Here is a 21,645-nt window from a genome sequence, read left to right as displayed (position 1 = left end):
TCTTGCCATCATTAATCTCTTCCAACTATTCGGACTGGCAGCCTTCTAGCTTCTAGGAGAACTCTGAAACAGCATGGTTTCTAAGCAAAGAATTTCTTTTTCTAGCCAGTGTGGGAAAATGATTGCTTGTACATGAGAGCATGAGCAAAGTTCTTATTGTTACAGGGTGATCTCATAGCTAGAAGCATCCTTGGAGCATGAATAGCGCGTGAACAGCTCGTGCTGTCCCATATGATTGGCTAACGTAGCATGGCCTGATCGCTCGCATGGTCTAGTACCAAGGTCTTTATCTGCTGGCTAGAACAAATTGCTTGACTTGTATATTTTGTATCTTTCACACATTTCACACAATAAAAGCTGTGCTGCATTAGCCCTAGGAGCTGCCATATTTCCCTAGGAGCAGCCATATTTCGGAACCTATCATGGTGTGAGACTGATTTTTCTTTGGATGCCGAGCTGCAACTCGACAATTGGTGCCCCGTGTGACTGCCTTCGGGCTTCACGTTGTTTTTCATTATTCAGCACTCACCTACACGTCGTTCATCCACGTAGTGGATCCCTGGTGAGTGCTCCCGTGTGACTGTTTGTTTTTCATTATTCAGCACTCACCTACACGTCGTTCATCCACGTAGTGGATCCCTGGTGAGTGCTCCCGTGTGTACAACGTTCAGCTCTCACCTCGCCCCGCAAGGGCTGCAGACGCGTCGTTCATCCACGTAGTGGATCCCCGGTGAGAGCTCCCGTGTGAATGTGATTCTGGACTACGTTACGGACTTATCAGCACTTATCTCCGCCCGGACAGGGCAAAAAGGCGCCTCTCTCTCATCCTCCTACGGATCCCTCCGGTAAGTGCTCCCTGCTCTTTTTGCAACTCTTGCAATCAAAGAAAAATCAGTCTCACACCACCTCCTCCGCCCAAGGCATTTGGCACCGCTCCTACTATTCCTCTCCAAGAAGAGACTCTTTGTACCACTGCTCCGTTGTTGCCTTTTGATGCTGATACTCCAAATCTCTTCCCTGTGATTGCTCCTGCACCCCCAGCCCCCGTCATGCTGACCCAAACCGATGTTCTCGATGGGTTAACGGGAGGAGGCAATTTTCTTCCTATTGCCCAACAGTTGGCCCTTGATCCTATGTATTGGGCAGCCACTACAGCCTCAGCCCAAGAGGCTCTGGCCTCTGTCCCTGATGACAAGAATGAGCGAGATGGCCGATGGAGGAGCATCAGACAGGACCCTGCAAAGCCCTATGGACAATTTGTTGATCGCTTGTACAATACCTTCAAGCGGCAAGTTCAGGACCTGGCAGCACAAGAACTGATTGTACGCCAGCTTGCGTTTGATCATGAGGACTGTAAGCAAGCACTGCGCCCTCTAATGGCAACATCAAATATAGCCATTGCTGATATCCTTAAAGCCTGCCAGTCAGTGGGCACTGCTAGCCACGGCCTGCTAGCCACGGCCTGGTCCTCCGCCGTGTCCCAAAATCCTGCAAAGGCTACAACCTGTTGGATTGACAGTGGCTAAGGAGAAAATCCAGCGGACTTTACCTATTACGTGCCTGGGACACAAGCTGACAGCATCTGCAGCCATTCCAGTCACGCCTCAACTACAGTTTCCTGATTTTAAACTGGTGGATTTACAACAAATTCTTGGACAGCTGAATTGGATAAAGAGTTATTTGGACCTGCCCACCTCCACTCTGTCTCCACTGTTTTCTGCCCTTAAAGGACATAAGGATCCAGCAGACAAGATCACAGTCACCTCTGCAATGGAAGAGGCTCTTCCACAGCTGTTCCAGTGTTTCCTGGCACGCTGAAAGGCCATCTTCATCCCTACTGCATTGGCCCCCCTTTTCCCTGGGAAGCCACTTCAACCACCAAACATCATTACAGTTTTGCTGCCTCCTAATAGCAACCATCCCATCTGTATCATCATGCTTCATTGGGCTTGGACTTTTGACTAAGCAGTACAAGGAGCAATACATCAGACTTATTTACAGCAAATGGGCTCCTGTATCTGCAGAAATAGTTGTGTGACTTCTTCTGGATTGTGGTTTTTACATGCCAATAATCGAGCCACGAAATATCACACAGGTTGCTTGGAAGTGGCCATTGGACTAATTTACCATTCTCATCCTTATTGACATCACTTGGATTTTACCCCCCATATTTTTTTTTTCTTCTCCTCCCTCAGGAGTCCTGCCCTATGATGTGTTCCCCTGAGCATGTACAGAGGGCTGTCTTGGAACTATTGTGGACTCTTGGCAAGGGAGGGGGTGAGGGTATTTCAGTGTGTTCCAGTTGTTTCATTTTTGTGCTTTGGCATGGTTCCTGGACAGAAAGCAAGTTGCAATAAGGCCCGTGAAGACAATGGGCTCTGTTCTCGACCTTGTTGCAATCTTTTTAGTTACAGCAAGCGGAATATGCTTGAAGCGGACTATGCTTGCCTAGTGCCTTTTTTTAGCTGCTGAGAAAAATGATTTTTAAAAGCTTCTTGAAGCTTTGAGGTTTTTTTGGTGGTGGTATTCTAGCATTCTAGTAAATGCTTCATTTAAGATGAGCAATAATATGAAGGACAATCGTATAAGTTTATCACCTGTGTTTTGTTGCTTGCAGAAATAGTGTCTTATTGTTTTCATTTTAATCACAATAGCAAAAAAATTTTAGGTCATTATCCATATTGTAATTGGACATATGAATACATTAATGGATCTTCTTGTTTTTTTAATGTTACAACCATGAGTGGCAGACCAAAGGTTTTAGTTAATAATGTCACAACCTACATGACTTATGAACAACAGGCTGCGTGTAGAGATTTTTATGTTTGGTTCAACTGGATGAGAAAAAGCAGTAAATCTGCATATTTGCTTCAATCTGATTTATGGTTTTACTCTGTGGCACAAAAGCCTACAAAGAAATCCCCTCTGCCTTTTCTGGTACCTGCACGTTAGGCATAGTGGTACCCTTGGTGTATAAAATAGATAAGCTCCCAGAGGTCCGTTTGCGTAACAGAAGGGAAGTACAATCACCTATTTCTCAATATACAGGGACAGCCATTTCTAGGTCCCTTCTGCCTTCTTTAGGTGCAGCCATGAATTACCGTGATTTGCATAAATTTGCAAACTGGACAGAAAATTTGTTTAATTCCACCATTTTGGCTTTAAAAATGATTAACAAAGAAATATCAGAAATAAGAAATGTAGTTCTTCAACATCATTATGCTTTAGATGTGATCCTTGCTTCTAAAGGTGGAATTTGTGCCTTAATTCATTCTCATTGCTGCATGTATATAACTGATCAATCGACCAATATCTCTGCTACTATTGATTATATGGAACAAATGATAGCCCATAATCCTTTGAATCCACCTGAAGGTTTTGATCCATGGGAGTGGTTGTCTTCTTGGTTACCTAATGGATTATGGTTAAGAAAAGTATTATTGATTGTAATTGCATGTATTGTTGGTTTTATTATGGTGTGTTGTTGCATTCAATGCATACCCTCTTTGATTTCCCAATGCACTGCATGGTGGTACCGACCACGGCCCACCACAGGGGTTACAAGAGGAATTTATGTTGCAAAGTGTAGACGCTTAGGCAATGAAGTGTACTAATGGTCCCTCTTTTTTCCTCTAACAATATAAACAAGAAAAGAGGACATGTGGGAAAATGATTGCTTGTACATGAGAGCATGAGCAAAGTTCTTATTGTTACAGGGTGATCTCATAGCTAGAAGCATCCTTGGAGCATGAATAGCGCGTGAACAGCTCGTGCTGTCCCATATGATTGGCTAACGTAGCATGGCCTGATCGCTCGCATGGTCTAGTACCAAGGTCTTTATCTGCTGGCTAGAACAAATTGCTTGACTTGTATATTTTGTATCTTTCACACATTTCACACAATAAAAGCTGTGCTGCATTAGCCCTAGGAGCTGCCATATTTCCCTAGGAGCAGCCATATTTCGGAACCTATCATGGTGTGAGACTGATTTTTCTTTGGATGCCGAGCTGCAACTCGACAAGCCAGGCTTTGGTTGTCTTTTGCCAAAGACATATTTGAAAATAATGTTTTCTAAAATCAATTGTTTCCTCAGCTTCCCAATAGACACTTTTCCAGGACTGGGCATTTCTGAAATGAGATGTTTTTGAACAGTACCTTTTTGTCAAAAGCCACGTGGGCCGGGATGAAGTCTGAAGGTGGGGCTTGCTTGGCTTGGCCGTAGGTCAAAGTGGGTCTCTTGTTGGCCAGTTCATCCAGTTCAGCTGGGGACAACTGGTTGACATGCAGCCGTTGGCCACCGATCCCTGTGGTTGGAAGCCGCTTAAATGCAAAGCCATTCTTGTAACCCAAGGTCTGAGAGCGATGAAAGGCAGTTTTCTATGGGAAGAAATAAAACCAAGAGTCGGATGCGGGGCAGATCACTGTCATTGCTGAGCAAAGGTGCATCATGTACAGTGGCTGGGGGCGGGAACACCCTGCGTAGTGGGATAGGGTCAGAGCACACGTCGTGATCCTTGGCATGAAATTGTGGGAGATGAATGAGTTCTCCAGTTCCCAGCCATGCAGCCAGGAGACAGGGGAAAGGATTTTGCGCCTCAAAAATGCCAGGCAGACCTGCTGGATGTCTTGAGAAGTTGCTTATTTATAGGAGGTGCCTTTGAACGCTTTAGCGAAGGATGATCGGGATCCATTCCAGGGATATGGAGTTGTCCCTAAGGTATGCCACTCTCCCAAACACAAAAACAATCCTCTCCCTCTCAAACTTTAAATCGCTTCAACCTCCTTCTTCCACAATCTGAATGTCACCCCCTGTCCCAATGTGTGGCTTCCTCTACTACTTATATTATTTTTATTTATTCAATTTGTTAGTCACTTTATCTTGCCTAAGGCAACCCAGAGCAGACTGCAAACAAACAACCCTGGCACATAGATACATTCATGACCAGTGGGAGAGAAGGAAATACAATACAAACATGCTTTTGGGTTTTCTGGTCAGGGATCCATGGGGAGGGTGGATGTTTCTGAAGAGGCCTGGATATCTGGCTTTGCATAGAGGAGAGAGGAGAGTGGAATATGCAGAGGGTTGGATGCCCTGTTCCAGGGACGGTGGAGAACTTGGTTCAAATCCCTACGACGGGGTGAACTCCCGTTGCTCGGTCCCTGCTCCTGCCCACCTAGAAGTTCGAAAGCACATCAAAGTGCAAGTAGATAAATAGATACCACTCTGGCAGGAAGGTAAACGGCGTTTCCATGCCCTGCTCTGGTTCGCCAGAAGTGGCTTAGTCATGCTGGCCACATGACCTGGAAGCTGTACGCCGGCTCCCTCAGCCAATAAAGCGAGATGAGCGCCGCAACCCCCAAGTCATCTGCGACTGGACCTAATGGTCAGGGGTCCCTTTACCTTTACCTTTAGACTTGCTAAGGGGGGTGCGGGTTGTGCTGTGGTGTACACCACTGAGCCTAGGGCTTGTCAATCAGAAAGTCAGCGGTTCAAATCCCCGTGACGGGATGAGCTTCTATTGCTCGGTCCCTGCTCCTGCCAACCTAGCAGTTCGAAAGCACATCGAAGTGCAAGTAGATAAATAGGTACCGCTCCGGCAGGAAGGTAAACGGTGTTTCCGTGCGCTGCTCTGGTTCGCTAGAAGCGGCTTAGTCATGCTGGCCACATGACCCAGAAGCTGTCCGCGGACAAATACCGGCCCCTCGGCCAGTAAAGCGAGATGAGCGCCGCAACCCCAGAGTCCTCCACGACTGGACCTAATGGTCAGGGGTCCCTTTACCTTTAGGTCCATAAATTACCATAAAGCATACAGAGTCACACCTCGGGTTGAAGTAGCAGTGGGATGAATATTTTCGGGTTGCGCTCCGCGGTGACCCAAAAGTAACAGCGCGCGTTACTTGCGGGTTTCTCCGCTCGCGCAGGTGCTCAAAATGATGTCGCGCACATGCGCAGAAGTGGTGAAACACCACCCGCACATGCGCAGACGCGTCTTACGTTTACTTCAAGATGCGAACGGGGCTCTGGAACGGATCCCGTTCGTATCCAGAGGTACCACTATATTCAACACAGAAAAACACGACAATTGGTTGTTGACAAAGGACAGCTGGACATATAAAGAACCCCGTTACCTCCAGTAGCTTAGGGCCCCATCCAACCTCGATGCGGCCCTGGGGCCCGGCATTCAGCCCCCCCGCTCCCCGCAAAGACCCTCCTTCCGCGGGGCGAGAGGGGCGCAGGCAGTAGCGCTTTCTGCGCCCCGCGTCCCGGGGAAGGAGCGCGGCTCCGGGGCCGTCGGGGCGCCTGTGCTCACCGTGGGGTCCCGGAACGACGAGCCCGGCAGGAGGGGCAGCCCTTGCACCGGCTGCGAGCTCATGGCGCCCAGCCTCGGCGGCCAGGCGGCTCCCTTCCCCGTTCGCAGCCGGGCAACGCGCGCGTTTCCTCGGCGACCGGCGACGCGCCGAGATGGAGCGCCCTTCCTTGCGCGCGCTTTGCGCAGCCCCTCCTCCTCCGCCTGCTTCCCGCTCCCTCCCAGCAAAAAAGTCGGGGGGGACACCCCTCTGCTTCTTGCATTTCCTCGGATCGTAGAGTTGCCCCCCTCCAATATGTTGGGGCGGGGGGGGCACGGAAGAGACCTCGACCCCTAGGAGTTGGCACCAATGCTTACAGTGTAATTTTAGCATCGTGGCAGGTGCTTCTATATGGGGGAAAAATGCTTAGGACCGGATAGAGTGCGTTTCTTGCAAAATGACTCTGAACTTTTTGTAGATGAATTTTAAAAGTGGCATGGCATTGCTAGTGAAACGCCCCCACCCCTACCTAATTTGCAAGGAAAAGAGACAAGACACTTTCCATGGAAAGTGAATTTGCTACCAGGACAATTCTCACCATTTTGCCAGAGTTCTTTGCTGCTTCCCCACCAACCAACCACCCCATGGAACAATTTCTCCCATAAGTTCCACTAAGAGGCTTCTCTTTTCTTTCAGATTCAGTGACAAAATACACAGCTGGCTGGAATATTTATTTTAAATTTCTCAACTTTTATTCTTGTTTCCCTTCAACATTTGTTAATACAGTATAAATGTGCAAATGTTCCGGACAATACAGACTTCAGGTGATAAACAAGGAGAAGTCATTTGTGCAGTATCAAAACTAACACCCCCGGTTGAAAAAAGAAAATATAACCCCCCTCCCTCTTATTTTTAATGTATTTTTAAAAATTATCATTAAAAACCATCCCTTGAAAGGCATAAGTACACAAAACACACCAGAATACTGGAAACAGTAAGTTCACATAACTCAGCCCTTGTTCTGCCTAAACACACCTGAACAGTTGAAATTTATTTATTTATTAAATTCATATCCTGCCCAAACCCACGAACAACAATGTATGAGGCTGCAGGTGACATTCTCATCCCCCAATTCTTAGTGAGCATGTATTATTGTAAATAGGCTTACATTTTCAATTGCTGTTGATCATCTAGACGTAATGGCGTCTGCAAAGTAAAAGTTGCAGGTTTCTGTCTGATTGTTCTATAGAAAATAATCAGTTTTACTTTACCTGACAACAAACCTTTGAATTAACACATCTGTCCTGGCTAAGTCTCCTTGGAAATGTAGAGAAGGAGTGGCAGCAACTGATTAGGGAAAGTATCTGAGGAAGGTAATGCTGCTAAAGTGGATCTGGAGAATAACCGATTGCACCGAAGTTCTTTTCGGAATCACCTGATTGGTCCTCAAAGTGCTCTTTCAAACTAAATGTAATTCAGAAGTCTTCGTACATGCTTATCTCTAGGCCCACTGATGCCAGTCACAAACCTTTCAACACATTAAATGGGACTCGGTCATCACTTTTAATACCAGGTTTTAGGCCAACCAGGTATGAAGTATACATTCAACCACTGACTACTTGAGGAGCTATGAACGTGACTTGTGAAGAAGTCCCAGAGAGGGGGACATGGACAGCGCTAGTACCTCATACAGTAATTATAATAATAGAAAAGTAACTTGGGTCAAATTATTATTTATAAAGGAACCTCCTACTGAATTAAAATAAAGTAGCTCTGCAAGGGCTTATTCAGAGTTCCTTTTGTCCTGCTGCTTGCCTCTGAGGAAAACTGCTCTTTAGCACTCATTTGGAGCAAACAGCAACTGGGTTTTCTGAAGATGGTCGCTGGTTCTGATTTAGAGCTAAAGAAAGGAGCGGGCCAGAAGGGAAACTGCTCAAACCCATGCTGTCTAACAAGCAGAGTGGGGACAAGCCTCAAGTGTAAGTTAAACACATCTCAAGTCCAAAGTTTTAAAGCTATCAGAAAATCTTGGTTTATTATACCACTAGGTGGTGGTCTAAAATCACTGAGAATTTTCATATAGTCCACCAGTTCAGAATGATGAACATATCAATTCTCTTCTTATACTTTAAAGATATCCAACATGACATTTCATGCGTTCCTTTTTCTGGGTGGTTAGTTTTCAATCTGTGGTAATTTAAAAGTGAAATTGGCTGCATTAAACTTCAAGCTGATAAGGGTTCTTCAAATAATTTTAGCACATATCTGAGTATCTTATACTGTATTAACAACTTTTGGTGACAACACGCAAGAGGTGAACTTCAAGCAGAAGCGTTAAGACTAAATGCCTTGTTTATAAAAACTACATAAGCCAAACTCATTTTCACCAAATTCATGAAGGTGATCTACAGAGAGTATTCTCTTTGTACTCCTGAACTACTTTGGCCTGCAAAAGTGGGATGAGTCGTCCTTCTTTTGAATGCTCAATGGTGTAAAAAGATCACATGTAGTAAACCAACACATCAGAGAAAAGGTTTAATACACCCCGTTCCTTTATTCTGTATTAGTTTGCGGCACAAAGGGAGATGTTTAGATTTTACAAAGGGGGAGCATTTGAAAACGACACACCTATGGGCCCTGGTGCAATCTCAATTGTTACTGTCCAGAATCCATCCCAGTTCTGCCATATTCTGGCACAACAGACAGAATGGCTTTCAGATATGCATTGTTCAGCTTGGAAAAAATATTTTCTGTTATTACTGAGTTTTTACTGTTATTACTGAGTTTTACATTACATTACATACAGAACATACACATGTTCTGTTTAACACCGTTTAAGTACAGCGACATGCTAGAAGATAACGCGATGCTTATCAGCGGAGCCTATCAGTTATCTCAGTTGAAAATTACATTTTGCTGGAAACTGGGGGGGTCTGACTTTACACGTGTGATTCTGAGTCGCGCACAAAGCAAGAACGTCAGCTTCAAAGGTAGAAAGTGTGCCTAAACTCAGTGACCCGAGTTTGAATGATACGCCTCATTGACTGCTGTAGAGCAAGCAGTACAGGAGTCAATTTTATGCAAAAATCTACCCTTCAAGCCAAAGGAGAAATTAATATTTCATGCTGATTCCCTACCAACAAAGAAACCAGGTCCCATGGAAACCGAGCTTTGAACACAGCCTCATCCTGCCTAGGCCCAAGACTCGCTGGGTTCCCGTTATATTTGTTCACAGTCAAGCTCAGCATGCGTTCAATTTGCTCTAACGAAAGAATGGCTCCATATCTAATTACCAATCCCTGAGTGTTCTTTCTCTATCGTTGTTTTAAATTTTCATGAAGGGTACTAGTGCTGAATTTCTGCATGTTCCAGTTGTCCAAGAGAAGCTGGGATACAATTAGCTGCCATTTTCCAAAAGGAGAAGCCAGGCCATTACGGGTAAGCCCATCTTCCAAAGGAGCTGTCCCTAAAATACACTGTGAAGATGGAGCCAGGGAGGGAGGTTATGGGATGGAAAGGAACAGAGGAGAAGATGGAAGGCCATGGTCCCTAAACTATCAGTGAAACCAAAACCCATCAGTCACGCCAGCCTTGCTTCATCTAAGAAGATGTTGACACCTGCAGTGCATTCTTAATCTGGTCCAAGATGTGTCTTATGGAGAAGAATTAGGTAGCAGAATGTATGGTACCCACTACTCTGCAGATAGGAATTATATTAAAAAAATAAACACCAGTGCAAAATATTAAACTAGCACTGCAAGACTAGCTACATCATTCCAGGTAGTACGTGTGTGCATTTAAAAATTATATATATATATATACACACACACACACACACACACACACACACACACACACACATATATACGTAATGCAGTCTAAAGTGATACGGTCTACTCTTACCATCTCAGGACTTTACTGCCTCATTCTGGTTCATCTGTAAATCCAGCCTAACTGGCCTTCCTTCAATGATTAGGGTAAATCTCTGTGTCCTTTTGAGGTGGGCAAGACTGGGGTAGTAATTCAATACCATTGCAGTGGTACCTTGGATCCCAAACGCCTTGGATGTTTTGGCTCCCGAATGCCACAAACCCAGAAGTGATTTTTCCAGTTTGCTAACGTTATTTGGAACCCAAACGTCCGAAGAGGCTTCCGATTGGCTGCAGGAGCTTCCTGCAGCCAATCAGAAGCCACACTTTGGTTTTCAAACGGACTTCCAGAACGGATTCCATTCGACTTCCAAGGTACGACTGTATCTCATTCTCAAAAGACACACAGGTCCCAGAGCTCGCCCCATGCAGAGTAGAAGGATAGCAGGAACAGCTGAAAGTGAATGGGGCGTTTGAAGCACCTATATCTTAGGCTGCCTGTGTACACATGACATTTACTCTGGTTCCAGTTCATTCCCATGGCTGGTGTTTGAAGCTGTACATGACATTAGCTACAATCCATATCTATCTTGTAGTTTTCCACAAACCAATTTCCATCTGATTTCAAAACGTAAGTCACGTTAATTTTGTGGTTAAGCGGAGGTGTGTACATTTGAGACAGCCACTGCACAAACAAAGACGGCTTCTTTGGAGTTGTGGGGAGAGGTTGCAGGCGAGGGGAAGCCAAACAGGCAACGTGCATCGGATGAAGACGTCGCCAGCCCCTCTCTGGCTATGTGTAAAGGTAAAGAAGGGAGAAGAAAAGTCACACCACATTACCCAAACAGCAGATTTGAGCAGGAGTGTGCAGTGGAGGCCACAGAAATGGGCTAAGGAGGAACTAGGCTACACAAAAATAACAGCCTTTGGGAGATACAAGAAGATCTTGTATTTTCTAGAGAGATGGACGCTACGGACCTTCACAATCAGAGCATAATCAGAGGATCCAGGAGGGTGATGGAGAAGCAGCCAATTTTATGGTCATAGGGCTCCTGTCAAAACCAGTCTTCACAGCCAGCTGAACCCCATCAAAATGGACTCCCACCCCTCCCTTTCTCTCGTATCTCTTCTGCTGAAATGTTCTCCCCTCCTATTTTCCACATCCCAAGATCCTTCAAGCGAGTTGCAGAGGGAAGCCGGCTGCACTATCTGAAACATCTCAACAGCGGAATAAAAAATGTGAGAGTCAACAGATCATATGAGCAAGATAAAATTGCATGTATGGCTACATTACCTTGCTTCCTCTTCACCAACTCAGGAGGTGAGGTGAGGGACAGAAGTGGGGGGGGGGGGGATACACACCTAGAGGAAGGTTTCTCTTTTGCTATGGGGGAATCGTTTGCTATGTTAAACAAACAGGGACCCAAAGAATAAAAACAGAATTTGGACATACTAGTACAGGGCATCTTAACTAGAAGAAAAGGTGGCTCGCTCTCTTCCACAAAGGAGCTGTGAATTCACAAATACCTAAATCAGAGTGGTAAACAGATCACCGAGACTAAACATTACTCCTGTTTGCACTATCTGTATTACTGACATGTAAAATATTTATTCCTGAAATTTACAACTCAGGAGGCAGTTCAAGCCTGAAGGCCACAGGTAACTAAAATGGAACAGACCAAATTGGGTTATGTCCCTGAATCCTGTCAATCTTCACCATATACCTGGATCTACAACCCAGTTCTCCTGAGTTCACAAACCTGTATTTATGATGTGCTGTCTCCAGTTGCAGGTAGCAATTCAAACTATTAAATGCCTCTCATAGCAAAAACAAAACTCTTGCAGTAGCATGGCAGGTGGATGAGGTCTGGTCTGGTCTGGTCTTCTCCTTGACATGCTACTTTGCTATATGCAGGGATTCCCTCCACACACACACACACACACACACACACACACACACACACCCCTACTTTTGGTTTTCAGGTACGTTAAACCTGACATCCATTGTGACAGACACAGCTTTAGTATTTCAGTTAGAATTGTGCCTTTGTAAATGAGCAATTCCGTAATACTTCCCTTTTACATTATTTATCCGTTCCCACTTCTCTTTGACATACATACAAATTTCAGCAGGTAACTCAGGACAACTTAGAAACATCTGCCTAAAAAGCTTCTTTGGCCAGCAACTGTTACACTGCAGTAAAAAAAAATAAAATGTTTAGGATATAAGGCGGCTTTTTTTATGGTAGTTCCAGACTGCAAGCAATTCCTTGTTTATAATTTATAGAGGCAACTCCCTTTGTTAATTTAGTTATATACAGTATTTATATGCAGCTCATCTTTGCCGGTTTCCTTCAAGCAGGCCGGGCCTGAGCCCTGTCGCCACGGCGATCCCTCAGGATTCTTTTATGGCCAGCTCCACCCTGATCCTGCGCTGCAGGAGGTGTGCGGTGACAGCACTGCAAGCCACTAAGCCCAAGAAGGAGCCGCAGGACAGAATGACGGAGAGGGGTCCATGCCGCCTGCGGAAGATGTCTTGCCTGTTCTTGTAATCCAGGAAGATGGCTTCCTGCTGGGAGAGTGTGCAGATGGCCAGGAAGGCGTGGAAGATCTGGTGGGCATGGCCAACGATGTCGCAGGAACCTGGGAAGTACTTCTCGGGAACCGGGCAGGAGAAGAAATAAGCACTGACGAGGAAGAAAAGTATCTGGAAGGTGTGGTACCAGGCAGCCGTCTCCTCGCAACCTTCAAGGTGGCACATGACCACACGGTGCGCCACAGGGCTGATGTCCAAGACAAAGGCCAGCCCTGCTGGGATCACCTGGCACACCTTCCTCATGACGGGGTAAGGGCGTCGGTAGCGGTACTTGGCGTAGCAGCAGCCGGCGCAGGAGAGCCACCCACAAAAGGCGGCCGCCGGCAGGAAGAAGAGCCAGAACTTGTCATACCAAGCTTGATCAGAGCTGTAGTAGAAATGGGCCAAGGCACTTCCGTACTGGTAGACGCTGACCCCAACATAGTCCACAAAGTAGAAGGTGTAGTGGAACATCTCAGACTTGGACTGCAAGAGATGAGCCAAAAGGCTGCAAGTGAGATACGTGACGGAGGAGAGGACAAAGAGGAAGAGGGGCAGGGACTGGACTTCCAAAGTCAACTCCTCCGCTTCCGCAAAAACATTAAACCTCAGCAGCACAGCCAAAGCTGCCAGCAGGTGGGTCCAGACGTTCACCACCTCGTTGTGCTTCTGGAAGAGGCTGAAGAAGTAGTAGCGCCAATGCTGCCCCGTGGGGCGATACCCAGCTTGGATGTAAGGCTCCCGGAAGAGCTGGGGGACATCGGATTCTTTGACGGTGCCAGGCATCTTGGGGAAGCCTTCTTCTAAGAGCTTTGGGAGTCGGCGGAGTTGCTGTCCACTGACGGACAAGGTGCTGATCCGTTCCAGGATGGCTGTCATCGTGCCGAAGTATGTGGCAAGGTCCTGTGGATCTCTGAAGCGAAAAGAGAAAGAGAAGCCATTAGCAAGAGCAGAAACTGAAAATAAGCGGAGGCAGATATTTCATAGTCTCTGTGTATGTCACTGTGTGTCACACGACATCTAAGAAGTATGGACAGAAGGCAGGAGCAAGGGGGGTGGAACTCAAGTCTTCTGTGTATGCTCTCCTTCCTCCCCTGTGCAAAGCTGCTATTAAACTTGTTTTAAGAAAACAACCACACTTCCTAGGAGGAATTCAACGTTACACTAAGGCGATGGTCCCATCTGGGCAAGCGTTTCAGCTTCTCAGAGGGAATGATCTTCCATGTACAGTTCTGGCAGCTCCCTCAACTTCCCTGAGGCAATCTGGGGGGCAGAAAGCCCTGCTGAAGAAGCACTTCCACTGGGCTTCCGCTGATGGAATGCATTCGTTGACTCCCACTCCCATTCACAGATCTTGCAAACTAAGGAACCAACGGACTTAAAACGTATGCATTCTTACCGTGATGCCTGTCAGAAAGGAGGCTTCTAAAGGAAACTGATGGGGCTCAGCAACCTGGGAAGGTAGCTCATCGAGGAGGCCCATCTGACCTCATGTCCCTCCACAGAATGTGCAGAAGCCACCTTATTGACCATTGGACCCACTCTTGGTCTTGTCCACTCAATCAGCCGGAGCCCACAGAGGGTTTGAGACCCATCGGCTCCCTCACCTGGTTTAGCCGGCCAGTCAAAGCCATTTTTGGAGGTGTGGCTGCTGACAGCTTCTAGGAGCCTGAGGTGAGAGCTAAGCGCAGGGTGTGGACCAAAGGAGGACAAGCCACTCCAGAAGGAGCAGGCCATGTCCCCCACCAGAGGTACCTCCCCTCCCCTAACACCCCAGTGGGGAGATAAGCAACTATTAAAGATCATTGTGCTCCTCAGTTTTGAAGGCAAGGTCCTTCAATTGTTTGGCATTCTTAGCTGGACCATAAAGAAGGCTGATGGCCGAAGAATGGATGCTTTTGAATTCTGGTGCTGGAGGAGACTCTTGAGAGTCCCATGGACTGTAAGAAGATCAAACCTATCCATTCTGAAGGAAATCAGCCCTGAGTGCTCACTGGAAGGACAGATCCTGAAGCTGAGGCTCCAATACTTTGGCCACCTCATGAGAAGAGAAGACTCCCTGGAAAAGACCATGATGTTGGGAAAGATGGAGGGCACAAGGAGAAGGGGACGACAGAAGACGAGATGGTTGGACGGTGTTCTCGAAGCTACAAACATGAGTTTGACCAAACTGTGGGAGGCAGTGGAAGACAGGAGTGCCTGGCATGCTCTGGTCCAGGGGGTCATGAAGAGTTGGACACAACTAAACGACTAAACAACAAAAGCTGGCAGCCTAGTGTTCCTTGCACCTCCAGCTGCTTCATGCTGGCATCTTACTAAGGCCAGGTCATAAGTATCAGTCCACCTAAATTAAAAGGTTGTTGCCTGTGCAGAAACGCTCCTGAAGTGCAGGAGCATGAGATGGGCAATCCAGTGAGGAAGATGGACTTCCAAGAGGGCGGATAGTTAGCTTACAATTACAATAGCCAAGGCAGCCATCTCCCCACTCACCCTCAGTACAAGGCACATGGTGATTTCTTGCTCTGTTTTGAAAGTGTGTAGCAGGAGTCACAGTTCCTAGCTGCTTCAAGCAGCAAATTATGTTTTTTTAAAAGAAGGAGGAGGAAAGGGGAAGAGAAAAAGGCCCTCTGACCACGTAATAATTTGCTAACTCTTCCCTCCTGTGAAAGTCAAATGATTTTCTCCACCCACTTCACAGATGTTACCAAATTCCCACTCCTCCACTGTTGAAAGCGAAGTTCCAGCGAAAGGGAGCCTAATTTTCACATCCACCTCAACAAGAGCTCCTATTCAAAATAACTATTTTTGAAGTTTAAATTAATTCAGAATTCACTGTTTCATCTTTCCCTGAAATAGAACGAGCAACCATACTCAACTTCACCCCACCACCACCCCTCCCAAAATCAAAAGGTCTGGATGATGACGGCTAACCCTGTGAGGGCTTTCATTGGTTTTTTGTTCAATCCACTTGTTTTCTCATTTTGTAATGCCAGCATCTTCCACACAGTTTCCATTCAGTACTAAGGTCCAAACCGATGCTAAATGTGTTATTAGGAACCACATAACTCCCCCAGTTCATTATTAGCAGGTGCAAAAGACACATTTTCTTTATCGCAATTACACTAAGAAAATCTGTTCTACAAGTTTCCCATGACCACAGATAACCATCTCATGCTGCTTGGATAACAAAACAAGTTCGGTGCATCTGTGGTGTCTTGATGAAAACACTGGTGTTAGAAGAGTTAAATTAAGAGTCAAGATTTCTCAGAAAATATCTGAACATCAAGAAAACACTGAAGAGTTGCAAAACAAGCTAAAAAAATATTTAAAAATCAACAGCACTCATTGAATCCTTCATTTGAGAAAATTCCAGGACAACTTGCCAGTTTTCAGCAGTCATGCGGTGATGATGAACGGAGCAGCAAGCAATTAACATTACAGACTGAAAAGCCCAAGGTCAGCACCCTCCACTGTTTCACTTCCACAAAGCTTCTATTCTCTCATTTCTGCGTGGGCGAAGCCGTTTGCTGAACAGCTATATTCATTTCGCAGGGCATCTATTTCAGCCTCAGCTTACCCTCTATCCTTCGGAGAGCTGAATAATTTTGGCTACTCCCAAATAATAGCATTTGTGTGCAACTTGTCTGAGTAACTTAGCCGATGCAAATTAAAGAGATTGGGGGAGGCGCAACTAGCTGGTGCACGTATTAAAGAACGTGAGGATAAAATGGGTGTTGCTATAGCCAGAATACTCCGGATAATGCTGGGAAGCACCCGGGGTTTTTTCCCTAATCACCCCCCCCCCCGAGTCCTTCCACACAGCTTCTGAAATGCCACCAAGCATTGCTCACACAGTTTCAAGCTCATCTTCACAACTGCAAGAGCTTTTAAAACTTGTTAAGTCAGTTTAAACAGAAAGGAGAGCATCTATCAGATGGGTCTGCCTAGCACTCTGTAAGGTGTCTTTTGCATAATACATCTGGCATTGGGAAACCAATTCTCAATCACATCTGGCTGACTGCAGTACTAAAACAGGATACTGAGCTCATATACTCCCATCTGCAAAGTTATGCTCATGTGTCCCTAAGGAGTACAGAATTTGGCATTTCTATGGTTCAATAGTCCACTGTTTTTGCTTTTAGACGTGTTTCCAGAAGTATGAGTGTAGCTACGTATGTTTTGCTGCGCTTAAGCATTTGGGGAGGGGGGGTCTATATAATACTCCCCCCAAAATTTCTGAAGGAGTTCTAGTTTAGAAAAAGATTAGATGCAATACACTGGCAAATTATTTCCCCAAACTTTTAAATTATTTTTAAGCGGTTTCTATGGTGGTAAGATTGATTTTATTTGTGTGTGATGCAATGGCTGCTACAAAACATAGGAACAGTACAGATGCCTAAAATCACAAAATAGTAGCAGATAAGGACTCCTGGTAAAGGGACCCCTGACCATTAGGTCCAGTCGCGGATGACTCTGGGGTTGCGGCGCTCATCTCGCTTTATTGGCCGATGGAGCCGGCGTACAGCTTCCAGGTCATGCGGCCAGCATGACTAAGCCGCTTCTGGCGAACCAGAGCAGCGCACGGAAACGCCGTTTACCTTCCCACTGGAGCAGTACCTATTTATCTACTTGCACTTTGACGTGCTTTCGAACTGCTAGGTTGGCAGGAGCAGGGACCGAGCAACGGGAGCTCATCCCGTCATTGCGGGGATTCAAACCGCCGACCTTCTGACCGGCAAGTCCTAGGCTCTGTGGTTTAGACCACAGTGCCACCTGCGTCCCTCAAGGACTCCTAGTAGGACACAGCAAAGAAGCAGGGGCAAAATACAGCAGTTATGAACACAAAATCACAGCATTGTATTATTATTTATAAAAAAATTGTATACCTCCCTATACCTGTAGATCTTAGGGTGGTTCACAATATTAAATCACAATTGTCGAGTTGGAAGGGACCTTGAGGGTCATCTAGTCCAACCCTCTGCAATGCAGGAATCTCACCTAAAGTATCCATGGCAGGTGGCCATCCAACCTCTGCTTATAAACCTCCAAGGAAAGGGAGTCCACCACCTCTCATGGGAGTCCGTTCACTGCCAAGCAGCTCTTACTGTCAGAAAGTTCTTCCTAATGCTTAGTCAGAATCCCTTTTCTTGTAATTTGAAGCCACTGGTTCAAGTCCTACCCTTCAGAGAAGGAGAAAACAAGTTTGCTCCATGTGACAGCCCCTGAGATATTTGAAGATGGCTCTCATATCTCCTCTCAGTCTCTTATTCTGCAGGCTAAACATATCTGACTCCCTCAACCGTTCCTCATAAGGTTTTGGCAGCACCCATTCCAACATGACACGATTCATTTTTTTGATGGGCTTGAACCAGGGGTTGGCAACCTAAGGCCCGGGGGCCGGATGTAGCCCAATCGCTGTCTCAATCCAGCCCACGGATTGTCCGGGAATCAGCGTGTTTTTACATGGGTAGAATGTGTCCTTTCATTTAAAATGCGTCTCTGGGTTATTCGTGGGGCATAGGAATTCGTTCATACTTTTTTTTGAAATATAGATAGTCCGGCCCCCCACAAGGTCTGAAGGACAGTGGACCGGCCCACGGCTGAAAAAGGTTGCTGACCCCTGGGCCATGAACGCATGCATTCTCATGCTAAGCTGCTTGCAGCAGAATCCACTGCAAACACTCCAATGGTAACTGTGATTGCAGCCAATCAAGCCTGAATTCACAGAAATGCTGTATATGAGCGAACACTGTTAGAAGCTGGCACAGGCTAAGTTCAATTCTATGACCTCTGCAAGCTCCAGCGGAGAACTGAGCGATGCACAATTCCTCAGGGGAATAACCTATACAACAGGACTTTAATTCCAGTATTAGCTGACCTGACTTACACCTCCTGGAATAATGTGTGGATCAGAATGCAGCTTGCAGTTCTCCAATTATGGTGGCACAGTTCTCTGCTCAAAAGGTATATCAAAATGTATTTGAAGATTAGTATTGTGAGAGAAAATATATCTAGTGGTGGCAGGGGCGCCGACTTATAAAAAATATTGGGGGGGCCCATACCGGGACGCGTCGTCGTCCAACTTTTGGGATGCACCTCGGCGGGGACTGTTTCTTCTTCTTCTTCAGAGGCAGAGTCGGGAAGAGCGCCTGGGAAGCTGCCGCTGGTTCGCTCGGGTAGCCGGGAGAACGCAGTTCGAGGTGGCGGTGTTGGGGAGAGACCCTTGCTCAGGGCGCCACTAGACTTGGCGGCCGGGGGCCTATCTGGGGGGTTTTCGAGCGTATTTCGGCGGAGCCGGAGCGATTGGGGAGGAGGGGGCTTGTTGCCGGATTCTTCAGCTGGGCCGGAGATCCGCTGCTGGGGGGGTCCCTGGGCCGAGTTGTGAGCACGGCCTGCTGAAGGGAGATCCAGCCGATTGCGCGACGGGGACGGCCGGGGCTCTCCGGCTAGGGCGCGCGGCTGGCTGGCTGGCTGGCTGGCGAGGGAGCAGGTGGGGAGGAGGCGGGGGCGGCGGCAGCGCTCTGCTGGAGGGGTCCCCGAGATTATTGGGGGGGCAGAGCCCCCCCAAACGAATTTTTGAGGGGGCTCGGGCCCCCTCAGGCCCCATGGAGTCGGCGCCTATGAGTGGTGGGTATTTCTAGAAATACATATTTAGATTCACATTTTAATGCAGTTTTTTTTTTATTTAAAAAATCATCTTAATGGAGAAATGAGGCTGAATGAACTTGTCAGTGACTGTAGCTGGAGAAATAATTGATTAGTTAGTTCATTCCTAATTTTTGCACTATGCCTGAAATTGTGGTAAGGGCTTAGCAGGAGACTGAGTTGGAAAGTGTGTGAGAAAAAGGAGCTCCATAAGATGATCGATCCACAACAAAAAATATATAAAAGCATTATGGATTCAGAAAAAAAACAGTAAAAAGATAAGTTATCCAGTGTATTTATATTTACACAAAAGCTGGAAAAAACTTCAAATCCGCAAATAAACAGAGGAAATCTTTCCTGAAAGGCTGTATTCCTTCCCCATTTGACTCAAGAAAAACAAAACTACTAATCTAAGCACCAAAATAACTTAAAAACAAAAGTGCATGAGGAGGAGATTCCTCTGCATAGTTTTTCAGCCAAATATGTGGCTTCTTATACTGTTTATGGAGAAGTGAAGACGTTAACATTCCTTCCTTTTACCCTTACTAGGAGGAGCACACTAATCCTAATTAACTTAATAAACTGTAAGGGCACTTGTGTAAATTCCACCACTATTGATTCTGCAACTTGTACACATGAGATGCTTTTATAACCAAACTGCTTTCCTTTTCTCCAGTTCCCTCCACAGCGCTCCTTTTGAAGACTTGCCACACCTAACCAATGACATTATAAACCTTTGAAGGTTGGAGCCCGGACTTCCTCTGTGCAAGCAATAACAGGGCAACAGGCCCAAGCCATGCAGGGGTTTGAAAATCTGCGCCCAGAGACAAGTTAGGCTGCCAAGACAGCTCATCCAGGACCTTTCGCTGGGAGTTTTGAAGCAGGGAAACTGACCTGTTCCTTTTCCAACCAGCGCTTGATTCTTGCATACAAACAAGAATCTAGGCATCCCAGGCCTCCTCAAGATTCCTGGGTCTTGTGTGTGTAGCATTTGATGGGCAATTAGATAATCCAGGAAGAAAACTGCAAGGGAACCTCCCTTCATCTCCTTCATCAAAGCACACACACAAACTGCACTCTTGGCAATTATTAAAGAAACAACAATATTCCATATTCAAAATAAACGGAGCAGGTTACAGTTCAATGGGGCTGTGTTGAAAGATTATGGAGAGTCTATTCTCTTAACCCACCCACTCCCCGTGTGAGCACCAACAGACCGGTCAACAAGTTAATGTGATCCAATTTAAGTAATCTCGAGTGGGATCTCCTGCAATTAATTGCAGGGGGTAGATGAGGACGGGCCAGCTGGGTAGGAAAGGGCTTGCATCGTCCCCCCCAAGGACCAGCTCTCTGAGCAATGAAGGGCAGCCCATCTCGCCTTCCTCCTTGACTGTGGAGCAGGATGAGCGCCAGATTCGCCGCTAAGGAAAAACCGAGGCAAAAGCCCACCTTCATGCACCGCGCAACGCCGCTGAAAGTGAGAGGCAACGCAAACAGGACACGCGGGTGCGCAAAGACAAGCCCGGGCGCGGGCAGAGAGGACCGAAGAAAACACAGCAAGCGCCCTTCGCGGAGGATTCCTCGCAGCGGCGTTGCAGACCTCGCCAGGCGCCCTGGCGGGCTCTGCGCAAAGTCCTCCGCGCCCTTCAGCCGCTCCTCTCCGGGCATCTGGGCACCTGCGGCGGAGCGCCAAGGGGCCGCCAGGCAAGAGAGACGGGCATCATCCGGCGGGGGGGGTGGGATCCTGCCGCCGGAGCCCTCTCCTCACCTGGCCTCGGGCCGGGATGCAAACGGACCTGGGGGGCTTTTTAAAAAGGTGGGTGGGGGAGCCCTCGACTGCGCCCGATCGTTGCGCTGCGCTTGACTGCGGGAGGACAAACGGCACTCTGCACATGCTTGGAGAGCATTCTGGACAGCCCCCCCCCCCCACTCCCGCTGCCAGCTCACCTGGAGCAGCAGGTAGGTGGGCGATGCGCGGCGCCCGCTCAGCTGCCGGGGGTGCGCGGCGGAGCCTCCATCCCGGCCCCGGAGAAGGGCATCTCGGGGCGCCCGCCGTGCCCAGAAGCTGCCCGGCGAGCTCCGGCGCCTCCCTCTCGGCCGCCGCACCCCTTCCTCCTCCGCCTCCTCCCCGGGCGGACTCGAGCGGCGGGGCTCCTCCTCCGGAAAAAGGGGCTTCTCGCCCCGCCGAGGCCGGCGAAGCTGCGCGCCCGGGCGCCGGGGGAAACCTGTCTTGCGCGCCAGGCGACGCGGACAAGGGCTTGCTGGCGG

The 21,645-nt window shown here is 47.4% G+C and overlaps 2 protein-coding genes across 3 annotated transcripts in view; both read right to left on the bottom strand.

The window, feature by feature from the left end:
• The window catches only part of EFHC1 (EF-hand domain containing 1), a 28,536-nt gene extending 22,074 nt beyond the window's left edge, over positions 1-6,462 (bottom strand). Inside the window, exons 1-2 of the mRNA XM_083495170.1 lie at positions 6,312-6,462; positions 4,156-4,377 (exon numbers count right to left, since the gene is read on the bottom strand). Coding sequence (XP_083351296.1) covers positions 4,156-4,377; positions 6,312-6,374 — 285 coding nt within the window. The 5' untranslated portion in view covers positions 6,375-6,462. The remainder of the gene's footprint in view (positions 1-4,155; positions 4,378-6,311) is intronic.
• Positions 6,463-11,726: 5,264 nt separating this feature from the next.
• Positions 11,727-21,645, bottom strand: PAQR8 (progestin and adipoQ receptor family member 8). 2 transcript variants are annotated; one of them, XM_083495299.1, is made up of 2 exons: positions 21,325-21,645; positions 11,727-13,635 (listed from the first exon to the last, which is right to left on the bottom strand). In XM_083495299.1, exon 2 carries the CDS (start codon positions 13,609-13,611, stop codon positions 12,553-12,555), a length of 1,059 nt encoding a protein of 352 aa, XP_083351425.1. In that variant the 5' UTR covers positions 13,612-13,635; positions 21,325-21,645; the 3' UTR covers positions 11,727-12,552. The 2 variants fall into 2 exon arrangements, with proteins under 2 accessions (XP_083351425.1, XP_083351424.1); XM_083495298.1 differs by having other exon boundaries at positions 11,727-13,645; positions 21,325-21,474.

Source organism: Podarcis liolepis, assembly GCF_965112155.1.
Source record: "Podarcis liolepis genome assembly, chromosome: 3".
Taxonomy (NCBI): domain Eukaryota; kingdom Metazoa; phylum Chordata; class Lepidosauria; order Squamata; family Lacertidae; genus Podarcis; species Podarcis liolepis.
This window is presented reverse-complemented; position numbering and strand designations above follow the sequence as displayed.

Bases quoted from the DNA above. Each gene is read 5' to 3' on its own strand.
- PAQR8 (XM_083495299.1), bottom strand. From the start codon at position 13,611: ATGACAGCCATCCTGGAACGGATCAGCACCTTGTCCGTCAGTGGACAG.